This window comes from Sebastes umbrosus, chromosome 18, assembly GCF_015220745.1.
Source record: "Sebastes umbrosus isolate fSebUmb1 chromosome 18, fSebUmb1.pri, whole genome shotgun sequence".
Lineage (NCBI taxonomy): Eukaryota > Metazoa > Chordata > Actinopteri > Perciformes > Sebastidae > Sebastes > Sebastes umbrosus.
In genome coordinates this window covers 12,131,557-12,147,606 of record NC_051286.1, presented here as the reverse complement: position 1 = coordinate 12,147,606, position 16,050 = coordinate 12,131,557, and the positions used below count along the sequence as shown (strand labels likewise).

Sequence of the window (16,050 nt, the reverse complement as noted above, 5' to 3'; positions counted from 1 at the left end):
ACACCAGCAACTTGGTAAAAAATATCTAAATTAACAGGAACTACAATTCAAGTGTAAACATTTTTAATGAAGTAACAAATTGGTCAAAACTTAAACATTGATTACAATTAAAGTATGTAATGTATATAGTATATAAACATAACATTTAATTGAATGGATCGGCCCCATTGTCACCAATATCAGATCCAGCTATTTGAATAAGTATCAGCCCGATATCTAGTATCGGTATCGGTGCATCCCTAGCCTCAATCTACCATTTAACAGACAGTAAGTAAAAAAAATAACAGCAGAGGGGAGGCGTACTTGTTATAAAAAGTTTATTTAGAATAAAACGTAGCCATATTACACGTAGTGTGGTCAATCTATTTTACATACCTCAGGAGAAGCGACACAGTTCTGCCATGGTACTGTTCATCATGATTGGAATCATTAAAATCATCACCAACATCGTCATTAGTCTACAGTCAGAGGAGGTTATAGTAGTGTTGTTCAGTCTCACAAGTTTTACAGGATAGCATATAGCACAACAACACAACGCAGTGAGGGACCAGTGCTCGAAGGCCAGTGGAGAAACCAACAACAGATAAAGTAAAACTCGTCATAACGCGCCGCTAGCTTCAGCAGGCCACAGACCCATTGTGGTACAGTAATAGTAACTTTTTTTTTTTACTTGGTATCTCCTCGTTGCAGTGTACACCAATACAGTAAGCTAAAGCTTTGAATGCTAAACCAGGTTGTTCTTGTTCTGTAAATGATCACAACTGTTTTAAACAAGTTTACAAACCACAAAAACAAAACTGTGTCTATGAGTCTGAGGTAGCAAGGCAATCATGGCTTTCCTCTGATTTCTGAACATAGATCTTTTTAAAAAAACACTATTCTACATAATGACGGCGGGCCTCTTACAAACCCAAATTCAGAACGACTTTAGATTTAAATCTCCAAAACTTCTCTCTTTATACACAATCCCACTCTCATTTATCAACTCTCATCTCTGTCTTCCACACGTGGAATGACAAACTGTATAGGCACAGAAGGGGTAAAGTTTACATTAACAAATCGCAGTCGACACAAAGTCTGCCGGCATATCAATGCTTTAAAGGGGAACTTGACATCGAGCATGCTACAAGATAGATCTTCAAAACAAAACAGACGCTTGAAACAGTGACTTCAAAATAATCCTTTCGGCCACTAGATGTTATTACTCAGGAACTGTGCATGCTCCCAAACATGGAAACCTGTGGCTACTTCCATTGACAAATAACTGCGACTGGGGGCTGGAGGGTACAAAGCAGTGGAATGACAAAACAAGTGTAACAGTTTGTTTCCCAGTGAGGGGCAGAACTTAACAAGAACGAAACACAAATCTCAAACCGCCCTCTGGAAAACAAAAAAACAAAGCATATTTTACTATACAAAGCCCCGTGTCCATATACTCATCTGCATATCTAAATAAATCACTGACAAATGTTGAACCAAGTTCAGGTACAATCTACAGTTCATAAAATGTACAGTTTGCATAGTACAAGACAAGGTGGTAAAAGTAGTTAAGTTGTCTGGTCCTGTGCGTCTTTGGGATTTAGGATCGTGGGGGATTGTTTGTTTGGGAATGGTCCTGTCTCCTCCAACACGTACTGCGCACACTCACATGTGTGCACACACAAACACACGCCATCCTCTGTGGGAACTGTCCTCACATCACCTGCAAAACAGAGAACATGAAATCATCAGACACAAGAATAGTTTCTTCACTTCAGGCTGTCACTCTGATGAACACATAATCAGTCACACTGTCAATAACACTGTAACACCAAATATACAGTGCTGCTCTTATAGACTATAATTCTTACAGTGTTTAATGCACATTTTTAAGTTATAATTTACAGTCTTTAATGCACATTTTTCTGTAATATGCACATATCATCTCTCACTTTATGTACAAATTATAATATGTACATACCTGTCACTGTAAATATAAATCCTACTCAGTGTAAATATAGTATATAGACACTCCACATGTACATGCTGTACATAATCTCTAGTCCACATACTGTATATCCACTAGTAATTATTTCTTTGCACTATTTGTATTGTTTACAACTCCTGAAAACTTGACTTGTATATAGATTTTTATGAAATTATTATGATTGTATTATTTGTTCTGTTATTTGTATTCTGTGTAAGTACATTGAGAGAGCTGCATAAAAACCAGAGTCAATTCCTTGTATCTATATACACGAAATAAACCTGATTCTGATCATGTCAGAACAACAAAAATGACAACTTTAAAAACAAAATTGTGCAAAAGGTGAGTGCCTGGGTTCCTAGTACTGAAAGTTAGTACACCTGTCTTTTTCGTTAATAGTCCAAGCGCTGCAGGTAAACCCGCCTCATTTCTCTCCATCAAGACATCACTGCGTGGAAATATCAGAGGTTCGAACAAAGTAATCGGGTTTGAAAGCTGGTAAATGGACTGCAGTCCCTCAAGCCAGTTACAGTCCATTAAGAGCTTGGTGTGGAGGTGGGCGTGGATGATGCAGGGGAGAATTTACGAAACATAGCTGTCTTCTCAGAAATGGAATTAGGCACTCAAACCTATTCAGCCGTGCCTTTGTGTGAAAACCAACAGAAAGTGTATGGCACGGTGTTTGCCAAGGACAATGAAAAAAAAGGAAAACGTGAAAGGATGATTCAACTTAATACCAGTAAAAGGAGACTGAGGGGAAGTTTGGTTCACTTCATTTCCTGAGTGTACTTTACTGAATACAAAGTGTGTAATGCGGGCTTTATAAGAGTCATGATGAACTTAAATTCAATTTAGAGGTGTAAAACGCTGAAAGCCACAAGTTGAAGTGTAATGGTCATTGAAGAGAGAAGTAGAAATCAAAGGGAAAGTATGTGTCTGTTTTGCAACAGCCGCCACGAATGGATTCATAGCAAATAAGCGCTTTAACTGACGTGTAAGCTGTGTGTGAAGAAGTTTAAAAAAACAGCGAGCGAAAGTAAAGGATGGTGTGAGCGGAGAGGCACCACAACGGGGTGAAAAATTACAGCAGGAAGAGGTCATTGGCAACGGCTTTCACAACATCTCTGTCCCAAAATGCACCTTGGCTTCAGACTGGGGGAGTGAGAGGAGCAGCTAATGGCCCTCCGGAGAGATCCATTAGCCGTCTCTTTCTCGCACGCCACCAAATGTGGAGGGCTGAGGCAGGTGAAGGCTACACGGAAGGGACTACTTTTGTGGCAGCAGCAGCTGTAATTGCCTCTAAAATGTAGCTCTGCTCAAAGTTCCCTCACCTTTGCAAATTACCCAAAAAGCGTGATAACACACAATGAAGCAGAAACTACCTTCCAAATAGGCTGCAAATACAGACTCATTTATTATAGAACTATTGTGCATCTAAGAGTGTGGAAGAACACCGTCTTACCTGTGGTCTTGAGGAGAGGCTCGAGGCTGTGGAAGCAAAGAGACAATAGAGGAGTTTAACACTTGAATTCCCCCAGTTCATCTCTGTTTTTATAAGTCTACACTAAATTATCTGCCTCCCACATATTCACGCACACACTCGGCTCTTTGCTGCCTCGGAGCTGTGCAGGAACCAAATGCTAATAATGCCGGAGCGTCTACTCTGCCAGATTAGAATGGATTTTTAACTAAAGCCCTCATAGGAGTTTTGACTCTAAAAATTCGAATGCAATTTAAAGTCAGTGGGCTCTAACTCGCTATTCGAACCTTTTTCATTTATTTTTCTATTTGATTAACATTCCCAGAGGTGGATATTCTTTCAAATTCTGCTATAAAGAGTAATGAGCGTCTACGGTTTTTCCTGATCGTATCAAATGCCAACTTTAAATGCTAATCAAAAAAAACCTCAAGGCTTTATTTAAAATCAATGTATTTGAGAAAGCATTTCAGCAGAATCAAAACCACAAAGAGGAACCTGCATGATTACACTTTTACTATACCACTCTGCATTGAAATACAGGACCAGACCTTTTGAATTCATGACTACAGATAAGAGCACAGCTGCTCCAGCTGCTATCATCTATACATGACAACACACATACATACATACATACATACATACATACATACACCACGCAAAAGTGGAATGATTGTATGAGGTAAAAAAGACATGCAGAGCAGAGGAAAGAGGATGGAGAAGACAGAAGGATCAACAAAAGCAGTGAGAGGAAAAAAAGGAGACAATCAGAAGGTGGACGAGGTGAGATTAAATTGTAGATTATTGCATCAGGATAGTACCACCGTTTCTCCTCAGCTTCAATTTCCTGTTTCTATTTCATATATCGTTTCTGCATCATACGGCTTTGGCATTGCGAACCACATAGAAGACGTCATAGATGTAAGAAGTACGAACATGGATAAGTAAAAGAAACCGCTGTATGAATCGAATGAATTGTGCACAAACTGGGAATTTAAAGCCTCTGTACACCCACACCGTTTTCAGTTTTTTCTGGCTGATTAGACCTCTGGTCAGGTTAAAGGTGGGCCGGAGCTTTGATGGGAATTTACTAAGTCACAAATCTTCATCTACCAATAAGAATGGTAGATGTCCCGCCCTAACAGGTTCGACAAAGCTAACAGGAGACTCAGGAAGATGTCACTCAATTATGATGCACGTCCACACAGTCCTGAGCAGAGGTCTAATCAGCCAGATTAAGAGGGGTGTTCAGGGGCTTTAATATTGTTTTAATAATAACATATAAAATGTAAGATAATAGTAGTGAAGATTTAACCTTAAAGCAACAGTGTGAAGCATTTACGGTGATTTATTGGCTGCAATGGAATAAAATATTAATAGTTTTCATTAGTGTATAATCACCTGATAATAAGAATCGTTGCGTTTTCGTTAGCTTAGAATGAGCCCTTCATATCTACATAGGGAGCGGGTCCTCTTCGAGGAGTCCGCCATGTTGCTCCGCCATGTTTCTACAGTAGCCCAGAACGGACAAACCAAACACTGTTAACTTTTCCTGCTCGGGCCGGAGTCGAAAACGTTACTCGCTCCTGTCGCTGCCACTCTCCCTCTCTTGCTTCACCACTCACTTCCTTCGTATACACACACTCTATGCACTGGCTCTGCTCCAAATGACCTACGCTACTCTTACAACAAATGGCTCAAGAGAGAGCCATTCTAGCTTTCGCTTCAGCCACCGTAGTTGTCTTACACTATGGGTACACGGGAGAAGCTTCAGTTGGTACCACCGGATCCTACACACTGCTCCTTAAAAACAAACACTTTTTTGAGCTGAAACGTTTAGTCCATTAAATCAATTAATTGACAGAAAATTAGATTAGGGTAAGCAACAATTTTGATAACTGATTTGTCATCTCAGTTATGTTTCAAGCAAAAATGCCAAACATTCTCTACATCCAGCTTTTCAATTGTGAGGATTTACTGCTTTTCTTTGTCATATACGATAGGAAACTGAATATCTTTGGGTTTTGGACTGTTGGTGGGAATAAACAAGTGATTTGAAGGTCATGTTGGATTTCAGGAATTTGTTGTTGAGAAGAAATATGATTTTTCCACTATTTTCTAACTTTTTATAGACAGATTTATAGAGGAAAAGATGTATCGCTGTACAAGGAGGGTACAAACTAGCCTAATTCACACATTTGGTACGCTACACATGAATTTTCCTTGCGAGGGATGAAGTACGAACAGTTAAACGGAGTGACGTGCACTACTTTTCTGCTGACCAGCGTCCTTGTGGCAAAACACAAATCTGCCTTCAGAGACTGTGAAGACACGGTGGGAGAGAGGAGGAGGAGGAGGAGGAGGAGGAGGAAACTTACGACTGCATGCAGGGAAGGAGCTGTTAATCTGCTCCATTACATCTGCCAGGTCAGAGCTGCTGTGGTGGGAGTCCAGCAGCTCATCTGAACACACACACACACACACACACACACACACACACACACACACACACACACACACACACACACACACACACACACACATAGACATTGAATTTCAGTTACCACAGATACTTTAATATGGATCCATACCACAGTGAGCAACTAGTTTCCATTTGCAGAGAAACAGCATGAGAGCAGTGTTCAAACATTCAGTGTACCTGCAAAATGCTGTAAAATGTAGCTCCTGCCACGGTGATTGAACTCCAAGGACAGATGTTTTCACACATCAATATCAGTGGTAGTGTGAATTTTTGTGTCTGAAGTCTTTTTTAGTTCGAGTGTCTCACCTGAATTTTCAGTAAGTGGCCCTCGATCTTGCACAGTTGGAGAGGACACTCCATTTACCCTTGAGTCCATTTCCGGCTGAGAGAAAGAGAAAGAGAGAGAAAGAGAGAGAAGACAGCAAAAAAAGAAAGAAAACTCCATTATTATAACATAATTATTCCGCTCGGCATCCGCTTGACAACTTCAAAATTAGCCGTGCTTCACAGCGCCAAGCGGAGACAAGGGAATACCAGAGGGCGGCACAATGAGGCTGTTGTTGTGTGTACAAAAACATTTCTCATAAATACGTCTCTGCCAATGTCCCGACTTCAGTTCAACATCCTACAGCATCAATCATATTCTAAGACCTCAGAGGACATTTGAAAAGATCGATTTTTAGTGTTCTAGCTAATTGTCGTATACAGAGTTATTATATTGAGTGCAACAATAGAAATTCCTGGACTGCCAACATGAACGATTGAAATTAAAGTCATGCCACAAGATGTAACAGATATCCCCATGTTCATAATAATACACAATGCTGTGTCCACATCTAAAGCAATGATATGAACGTTTGTCCACTGAGGGACATGTATTTGTCTTACCGTAATACCCCCAGATTTCCTTTCTAACACATTTTGAAATCCATCTCAGCAGAGGCTGATGTGACTGACAGTAATGCAACCGCCACAGGTGCTGCAGCGGCAGACAGTGAATGCAGATGACCTGCAATAATCTAGCAATGTTTATATTCACTGTGTTTTGGACAGGGCCTTGTCTGTGATAGATTGCCTCACTGTTCTTTTGGTTCGCACTGCAATCCACTATGAATACAGAAAAGCTGTTGTGCCCCAAAATGTCCTGAGTCAGTCTGTTCTCATACACTGTTCTTAGCTATACCTACGAAAGGTCATGCACTGTAATTTGTATATATCCCACGAAATCATCTTGGATGTAATCTACGTAATTGTGAACCAGGAAATAAGAAGAGCGACAAACGCCTTGTAGGGACGAGGTCGGGGTTGGTAGGTGGGTCAAAAAAACACCCAAGAGTCCGATGTTTGGACCCTTTGTGAAACCATAACATTGATTTATTTCTGACGTAACGTCCGTACTTAAGTTACGCCTGTTCTGGAGTTATTTTGACTGAAACTACGATCTTTTCCTAAACCTAACTAAGTAGTTTGTTGCCTAAACCTAACCAAGTCGATCTTTTCCTAATCCTAACTAAGTAGTTTGTTGCCTAAACCTAACCAAGTCGATCTTTTCCTAAGCCTAATTAAGTAGTATTGTTGCCTAAACCTAACTAAGTTGTTTTCTGTGAAGACAGAAGTTTATTTTGAAAAGACTGGAGCGGATATTGACAGGTGTGTCACATATTGCTGGACATTCGTAGGGAAACGCACGAAATATGAGGAATAACTTTCCGTAATCGTCGTCATCATCATCATCATCATCATCATCATCATCATCATCATCATCATCATCATCATCATCGTTATCATATGAACCGTTGTATGAGGATACGTTGCCTGGGTATCAATGAAAGGCCTGTACACACAGATTTACAGATAAAATGATAATGTGTAATCCCATTGATTCAAATTAAAATTCAAGTCATGGCTGAAAAGAAAAGTCTGATGAAAGCAATTTGTCAAACCAACAAAAACAGAACACAATGACCCAGGAAAAAGCCCAGTAACGTCGAAAAACATAACAAAACAGAATCTCAATCGATCAATTAGAGATTAGGATTGTGCAACTAAAGTGCTGTGGACAGTTGATCAATTGGTGAGAACACGCTCCGTTGCTCTGATGCACAGAAGCAAACACTTGATGTCTGGTGACATTTACAGCAGACACCCACATTCCCTTCAGCTTTGCAACTGCAAGAAATCAAATCAATGTTACCTCCCTCCCCTCCCTCGCCAGCCCTCTTCTTCTTCTCCTTCATCTCCCGGTGCCCCTGGCGCTAGTAAAGGCTAACATGTTGGAAACGTCTCTAGAGCGCAGCTACTGTCTCGAGGCTCGTCTGAGAATAGCGAAGGTCAGGGCTTTGGTCAGCCTTCAGGAGTGGGGATTCAGTGCGTGCCATCAAGCTGGCTGGGTTTATTATTCTGCAGCTTGGCAGTAATGCTGCAGCTGACGGAAAGACATGTTGACATATCATCAGGACTCCAGGGACTTAAATGTCAGAAAGCAGAAGTTCTTATTTAGCGTGGGGGTAATTTTGTGTATGCAGGTAGTTGTGCGTGCCGTTAATGTTTGCATTTTTTGTCTTTCAGAATCAGCATCAGAATCACTTCATGAACAAAGTAAACACACGTGATGACATTGGTGCTAAACTCAGTGCATGCAATTTGCTTCAATTTGGAATTGTGCTTCAGTACAGTTTTAAAGTACTTGCTTAAACATTTCTACTTTATTTTAATTCACACTTTACTACACTACATGTATTTGACAGCTATTGCTACTTTTCAGATTAAGAGTGTATATAGAAAACCCATGATTTATGTATTGAAACGTTTGTATAAATTATTCTAAGTAACAGTGAATTAGTTAAAATAAGTTTAACATCGACCAGCTACAACAATAAAACTCTAAAGGAATACTTCACCCACAAAATGACCATTTGTATATCAATTATTCATCCCGTGTTACCTTGAATTCTTGTAGAAAACCTTGTTTTTCTCGCATGCCTCCACTGTGAACGAAGAATCAAATGAGGGGGAAAAGTCTTGATATAGTGAAGTGAATGGGGGCCACATTTAAACGCCCCCCATTTACTTTTTAAATCTTCATTTACCATGAAGGCATGCAAGAAAACAACGCTTTCTGCAAGAATCTAAGGTAACACTGGATGAGTAATTGATATACAAATGGTCACTTTGTGGGTGAAGCACTCCTTTAAGTGTTAACATGTCAGTAATAAGAATCCAATAATATAATACATGGTAATATAACGCTGGCAGGGGCCATTCTGCTGCCTAATGAGTACTTTCACTTTTCAAGATTCAACACTTTGACTTGAAGGAGTGTTTCTACGACACATCTACGAGGGAAATCTCCAATATGGTGAAGGATGGGTGCACAAACCCCTTTATTCTGTCAAAATGTTAATCTTCATCCATTAAAAATCTGCCGAGTCACATCAGCTGCGTTCTTTGGGCCATACTTGTGAGTTATTACAGTGCTGCTTCCACAGATACCAGAGAGCCAATACCTGCTCCCGTGTTTGCTCAGTCTGATTTGTCGGGATTGCTGTTTGTTTGGCTTGAGAATTGCGCATTTCTCACTTGGCACAAACAATCCAACCTCAGCGAGCAATTAGGCCAGGCATAAACAAATCTGGAAGCCATTGATAGAGAGACTGGAGACCAATGTGGGACTCCTGGATGGAATGATAATGATGTGATTAGGATCTAATCTGAGCGTTGATGAGCAGGTTTTGTTATTCACAGGCACAACAAACTAAGGATAAAAACTTAAAGGGGTCGCACATTTACATACAAACGTGTAAGGACATCTATGTGGGGGTTAGTAGGTGCACAAGTACATATTTACAGTATGTTGATGATTTATTTGAATGAGAGAATCCTTTACTTATTGGAGGGATTTTGTATCAGCATTGAACTTTTTAAATGAGTTTCTGTATTTTATGAGTTGCACTGGAACAGCTCTGCCAGCTGGTGTGTGCGAGTAAGTCTGTGAACTGTGATTACTGCCCTGATGCTGCCCAACAACGAGCCTAATGAACTAAAAGACGACTTCGTGGTTGTAAAAATCATAATTCCTCTGGAAGAAATGTATTTAATTTTACTCATTTCTGAAGAACATGACCAAACTCATGACTAAATCACCAGTGCAAACTCTGCGTCAAAGATTAGTGTATTGGGGAAAAAATGGTAGTTGTCTCATGGTACTTTCAAAGCTCACATACCAAGCTTTTCAAAGCTGACAAATGCTTTTAACTTACTTTTATATCATGTAATTGTGATTAAGCTACTTCAAGTTTGAAGTCCATTTCCATTAGTTGACAACTTAAAACATCCATAATGTTGTTTTCTGTCTGCTAAGCACCAAAACTACAGCCAATGTTTCTGCAAATGGCCTCTTCACAGCTGCAGTTTGAATCAATTTCAAATAAGTCCACAACAGCAAAAAACCCAATCCTGAGGGCTGGCTATCTTTGTAACATTTGAATCGATGTCTCCTCTCAGCCCTAACCTTTGGCTTCTCGGGTTAAAACCGTCCAACAAATTGGTGTAAGCGTTTAGTCACCTGGTGCAATAGCTGTCGGAGGCGGTGGAGCTGAGACTCCAGCTGTTTGTTGTGTTCCTCCAGGATGTGCATGCGGGCCTCAAGTCGGCCCTTGTGTTGTCGTAGCAGCTTGGCCTCGGCTAGAAGATCGGCCTCATCGGGATGGGCAAAAGAACCCTCCGAATCCCAGGGGCTTCCTGCAGGGGCCCCTCGCTGGCCATGCTGCTCCTTTAGCTGTTCGTACTCCCTCTGCAGGCTCCTAGGAAAGAAGGGTTAGAAACAAAACACGGATCTGTCACACCCAAAGTAGCAATGCCAAATTGCAAAAATATTCCATTACAAGTAAAAGTCCTGCATTTTAAAATTATTTTTATAAATACACAAGTATTCATATATACTGTATATACTGACACACTGACAGCTGTTGTTGCCTGTTGGGCTGCAGTTTGACATTTTATGATTTGAGCATATTTGTTATGCTAAACACAGTACCTGTGAGGGTTTATGGACAATATTTGTCATTGTTTTGTGTTGTTAATTGATTTCCAGTAACAAATATATACATATGTTTGCATAAAGCAAGCATATGTGCCCACTCCCATGTTGATAAGAGTATTAAATACTTGACAAATCTCCCTTTAAGGTACATTTTGAACACTATGGACAATTATGAGATTAATCGCGATTAAATATTTTAATCGATTGACAGCCCTCATACGGTATATATGCATAAACATGTGTGTTTCTTTATTTATTATACTATCTAAGGGTCCTCTTATAATGTTGTGAATATTTTACATGCTTGTTTACTGGTAAGACTTGTAGCCATGTGTAAGCATTGACTTGACAGTGTTGTACTCCTGGGAGCCTTGTATAAATAGATCAGAGGACTTATGTCCCTGAGAGCTGGGCTTTAATGTTATTATTACATATCTGTGCCATGATTAATGTACACCAATGCTGTGCCTTTGTGTCATGCTGCCACGGCTAGCCCTGGAAGGCTTCTCTCTTGTGTGATACTTTGTATGATTAAATAATTATTACAAACTAACAAATATGGGTATTATTATTATCACTAAAAGACTCTCAAACACAGCACTGAAAAGCTCCTTTTTGAACCCCCGCAGCGGGGTGCCGCACAAAAATACTTTCTCAGTGAAATCCTATTGGATAGACAAACATAAAGGACCCCCCGCCAAATCTCTCGCTTCACTCCCACCTCACCCTCTCTCTCGGTGCAGAACCATAAGCTGCCGTGCTTTACTTAAATTGGCATTTATGAGCCAGGCAGTAAAGCCCCCCCCTTTCCTCCACGCTCTCCCAGAGTGCCTGTGTATGTGTGTAATCAGTGTTAAATCACTCCAGTCGAGCCACTGGCTGCGCAAAAGCACCACTACAACAATAGATCGTAGAGTGAGTCTGTCTGTAAGCCACCTCCATTTACTAATCAAACCGGGGAAGGACTTGGCGTGTGAGACCGACCGGGTTCGGGGAAGTGTGTGGATGTTTATGCTTTCTGCACATTGAGTGTGACGATGAGCACATGGACTCAAATGACCCCAAGAAACTGTGAGCAGACATAAGAGCGACAAAGAAAAGAAAAGAAAAAGATAATCACTGATTTTGAAAATTGCAGTTCCAAGATAACAGACATTTCAATACTTTTGATATTAATAACTTCAAACCTAACTGAGACAGGACTGCCCATTTTTTCCTTATATTTTGGGTCTCTTTTCACACTGAATTCTTTTTTCTATTGCCTTACCTCTGCTCCTCCTCCAGACGAGCTATGATCCGCTCCAGCTCGCCTCGCTCCTCCCTCTCCACGGCCTGTAGGATCTGGGCAGGACTCTGGGGCTGACTGCAGGGGGAGCCCTCCCCTCCCAGCGTCTGACAGTACTGCAGGATCAGGGCATGCTCGTCATCCCTGTGGAGGAAGTGAGTACAGAGTTATGTGATGAGTGAGGAGCCCAGACATCTTTTCCCTGTTAGTCAGCTCAATTCACCTTCTGCTCAGTTGAGGAGGGAGGACTATTTTCTGCACATGAATGATGTACAACTGAATATTTTGCAGTTTAAAAGAATTATGGCAAATTACTTAGACGCATGTTTGGAAATAACTTGGAAAGGATGCTTAGAAATTACCATATAGCACAGTACTGCTCTACAAAAACAGAGAGCAATAATTACAGAAGCAGTGAGCAAGTTTTCCGGCTGGCCAACAAACTGCATAGCAGAAAGAACATTTGCAATGCCTTCATTTTATACCTGTTTAGGCTAATACATAAAGTTATGTAAAAAACTACACAAGACCTACAGTAACAACAAATGCAGATAATGGGAAACAGTATCTAAAAAATCTGTTCTCTCACCATTCTAATCTATCTCTTCTGATTATTTACAGTCCATAATTGAAGGGATTAAATGTTTCTCTGTTTTGCTAGTTTATGGTTACTACTACTAACATCAGCATACTGAAATCAGTGCTGAATTAATCTTTACATGTCCAGTGTTTAAGATCTGGCGATCTCTAGTGGAGAGGTTGCAGATTGCAACTTGTCTCTTAGCTGTCGTCTAAACGCGAATGGCTCTATCTAGGGCCAGTTGTTGTAAGCGTAGGTCATATGGAGAACAGCAGAGTCAGTGCGTAGTGTGTGTTTGTGTGTGTGTGTGTGTGTGTGTGTGTGTGTGTGTGCGTGTGTGTGTGTGTGTGTGTGTGTGTGTGTGTGCGAGGGAAGTGAGTGGTGAAGCAAGAGAGAGAGCGGCGGCGAATGTGTTTGAGCTAGTGGAGCAGAAGACAGAGTTAGTTTATCTCTGAGATTATCAAGTGAATGTAAAGTGGAAGTTGCAGTTTGTGCAGAAATAAATGCCGCAAGGTTTTCCATGTTTAGTTTCCCGGTGGTTGATTGGAGTGATGGGGGTTAACTCCGGAGCGAGTAACGTTAGCGACTCCGTTCCAAGCAGGAAAAGTTAACAAAATGGTTTGTCCGTTCTGGGCTACTGTAGAAACATGGCGGCCGGCTCTATTAAAAGAGGACCCGCTTGCTATGTAGACATAAACGGCTCATTCTAAGGTAACGAAAACACAACGATTCTTATTTTCATTTAATTATACATGAAAGAAAACATACTTATTTATATTATATTCCATTTCTCCCAATAGATCCCCCAACATGTTATACACTTTTTCTTTAATTGAATACATTTAAACATGTGATTTCAAAAACTGACATAGCAGTTACTGCTCTGCTAAAGCTGGTTACCTTTATCAGGAGTTTAGCTACGGCCTCATTTAGTTACGTGAAATAATAATAATAAAAAAATAACAAAATATTTAAAAAAGGAAAAATGGATATTCTTCATTTACAGATTACAGCTGGGGAAGAATGGGTGAGTCGATTTACTTTTAGTTTACAGCGTTTAATTCTCTTCTTTCAAGAATAAAGGTCACAGGACATTTAACAGCATTGGGTGGTAACAAATGCACTACTGAGAGAAAAGTCCGCTTACTGTAAATTAAAATAGAAACGACAGCTTCCAAAGAATCTAATCTAAACAAAGATTGCGGTAGCTGCGATGATATATAAGATCTTTAGCTATTGTGGGTCTGCTACGCTGTGAGCTCTACAATCCCCGGTGGAACACAGACATGTCAGTCTCTACTATCTGATAACTGGAATAAGGGGAGGCTGTGAGGAGATGGAGGGAGCAGAGAAGAGAAGGAGCCTGGCAGACAGATGGAAAGATATGGAGGGAGAGGAAGAGAAACGGCTGCTGCATGTGTATCTGTATGTGTGTACGTGTCAATCTCTTTATGAGCTATCTCGGTGATCTGAAAGGGGGTGGCAGGTCTTGCCAAAGCCCAGCTGTCACCTTCATGCTGAAACACAACCTGAGCCTCGAAGACTAAAACCTGACAATCACACAAGCACAAAAAACTTATTTAAAAATCCTTTCCATTGCTAGAGTGACTGTAATTTCCAGAGCCAGTTTGACAGCTCGAAATAAAGTTTGGCTGAGAAAGTTTAGTGGCATGGTGACTCCACGTGTGGCTTTCTATCTACTGCTGACTCTATTTTGACATTTTTATTCATGGATTCAGTCCAAATATCCAGCAGTGCTGAGACTGTCACTCTGTGACGTTAACATCATGCCGTTATATAACCTTAGAGAGAATATATATGGACTATAAGAGCAAATATATTATAGAGAAATGGTCTTCTCTTACTTATAATAATATATACTATAGATTTAAAGGTGCAGTGTGCAGGATATGGCGGCATCTAGCGATGAGATGGCAGATTGCAACCAACTGAAACTTCTCCCGTATGCCAAGCGTATAGGAGAACTACGGTGGCCGACGCTTAAACACGAATGGTTCTATCTAGAGCCAGTGTTTGGTTTGTCCGTTCTGGGCTAGTGTAGAAACATGGCGGTCGGCTACGCAAAGAGGACCCACTTCGTATGTAGATATAAACGGCTCAAAGTAACGAAAACACGACGATTCTTATTTTCAGGTGATTATACACTAAAGAAAACATTAATATGATATTCTATTTCTGCCAATAGATCCCCTTCAATTTTACACACTGTTCCTTTAAAATACATTTTTCCTTTTATTATAACTTGGGTCTTATTTTTGCAGCTTTGTCCATTGTTTCTATCGGTTATGACAACATGTTACTTGCTATAGTCATTGCTGAGATCTGGGAACATGGTGACATGGCTACAACAAATCCAACGGTGAAAGACACTGAGACAAAATCTTATCAAATGCGGGTCTATGGTCTAATTTGTGTCAGTTTAGGAGTCCTTGAAATGGAAAAAGTTTGGGAACCCCTGGCCTAAACTACAAAAATAAGATCCAGATTGTAATACAATGGAATTATCATTTAAGTTATATACTGTATTTCCATTTGCCAAAAAAAGGGCGTAAAACAATTAGACAAACCAAAAGCCAGGTAATGTAATTTAGGTAGGTGCAACTTCCTGCACATCCCTCATACCAATGAGTTGTTCCTTATTTGCTTTACGTGTTTACCTGCTTCAAGGGACAGAACAATGTATTGACCTCTATGAGCTGTACTTTAAGCCACACCTCAATCAGTGACATCCAGACAGGAACTCTTGGCGCCTTTTAAAATAAGCAATGACTTGCTATAAACTTGGTTCACAGACTCTTATCAGGGCCAGACCATAACTGAGTGCATAATCCCTGACTATAATGAGTAAGTTAATCAAATACGGTCTGGAGAGCAAGCTGGCACACTGAAACGTCTCAGGTTTTACATAAGACATCCTTGAATTTCACCACAGGAGACAATCAATGAGTATTCAGAAAATATTCAAAATGCTATTATCACTGCATGTACAGTATAATACCAGAGGTTACGAAGAAGAAGCTCTTTCTTTCTAAGAGATGACAGTAATTATACTATTTCCTGACCAAGGCCTGGGCTGAACGGACAGCTAATGAAAGCTACACATAATGACGCTTTCACCTCTTTTCACATAAAAGGAATAATGTACCAAGCCAGTAGCCTTCCACATACGCTGCGGAGAAAAAGTTTTTTTTTGTGATT

General features: G+C 40.4%; 1 protein-coding gene across 10 annotated transcripts in view; it reads right to left on the bottom strand.

Moving 5' to 3' along the window:
- Nucleotides 1-300: 300 nt before the first annotated feature.
- The window catches only part of utrn (utrophin), a 196,271-nt gene continuing 180,521 nt past the window's right edge, over nucleotides 301-16,050 (bottom strand). For 9 of the 10 annotated variants that reach the window (XM_037751076.1, XM_037751071.1, XM_037751074.1 and 6 more), the window contains 6 exons: nucleotides 12,234-12,395; nucleotides 10,490-10,727; nucleotides 6,232-6,307; nucleotides 5,822-5,905; nucleotides 3,429-3,454; nucleotides 301-1,702 (listed from right to left, as the gene is read on the bottom strand). In XM_037751076.1, coding sequence (XP_037607004.1) covers nucleotides 1,694-1,702; nucleotides 3,429-3,454; nucleotides 5,822-5,905; nucleotides 6,232-6,307; nucleotides 10,490-10,727; nucleotides 12,234-12,395 — 595 coding nt within the window. In that variant the 3' untranslated portion in view covers nucleotides 301-1,693. The remainder of the gene's footprint in view (nucleotides 1,703-3,428; nucleotides 3,455-5,821; nucleotides 5,906-6,231; nucleotides 6,308-10,489; nucleotides 10,728-12,233; nucleotides 12,396-16,050) is intronic. The other variant, XM_037751075.1, reaches the window with a different exon arrangement.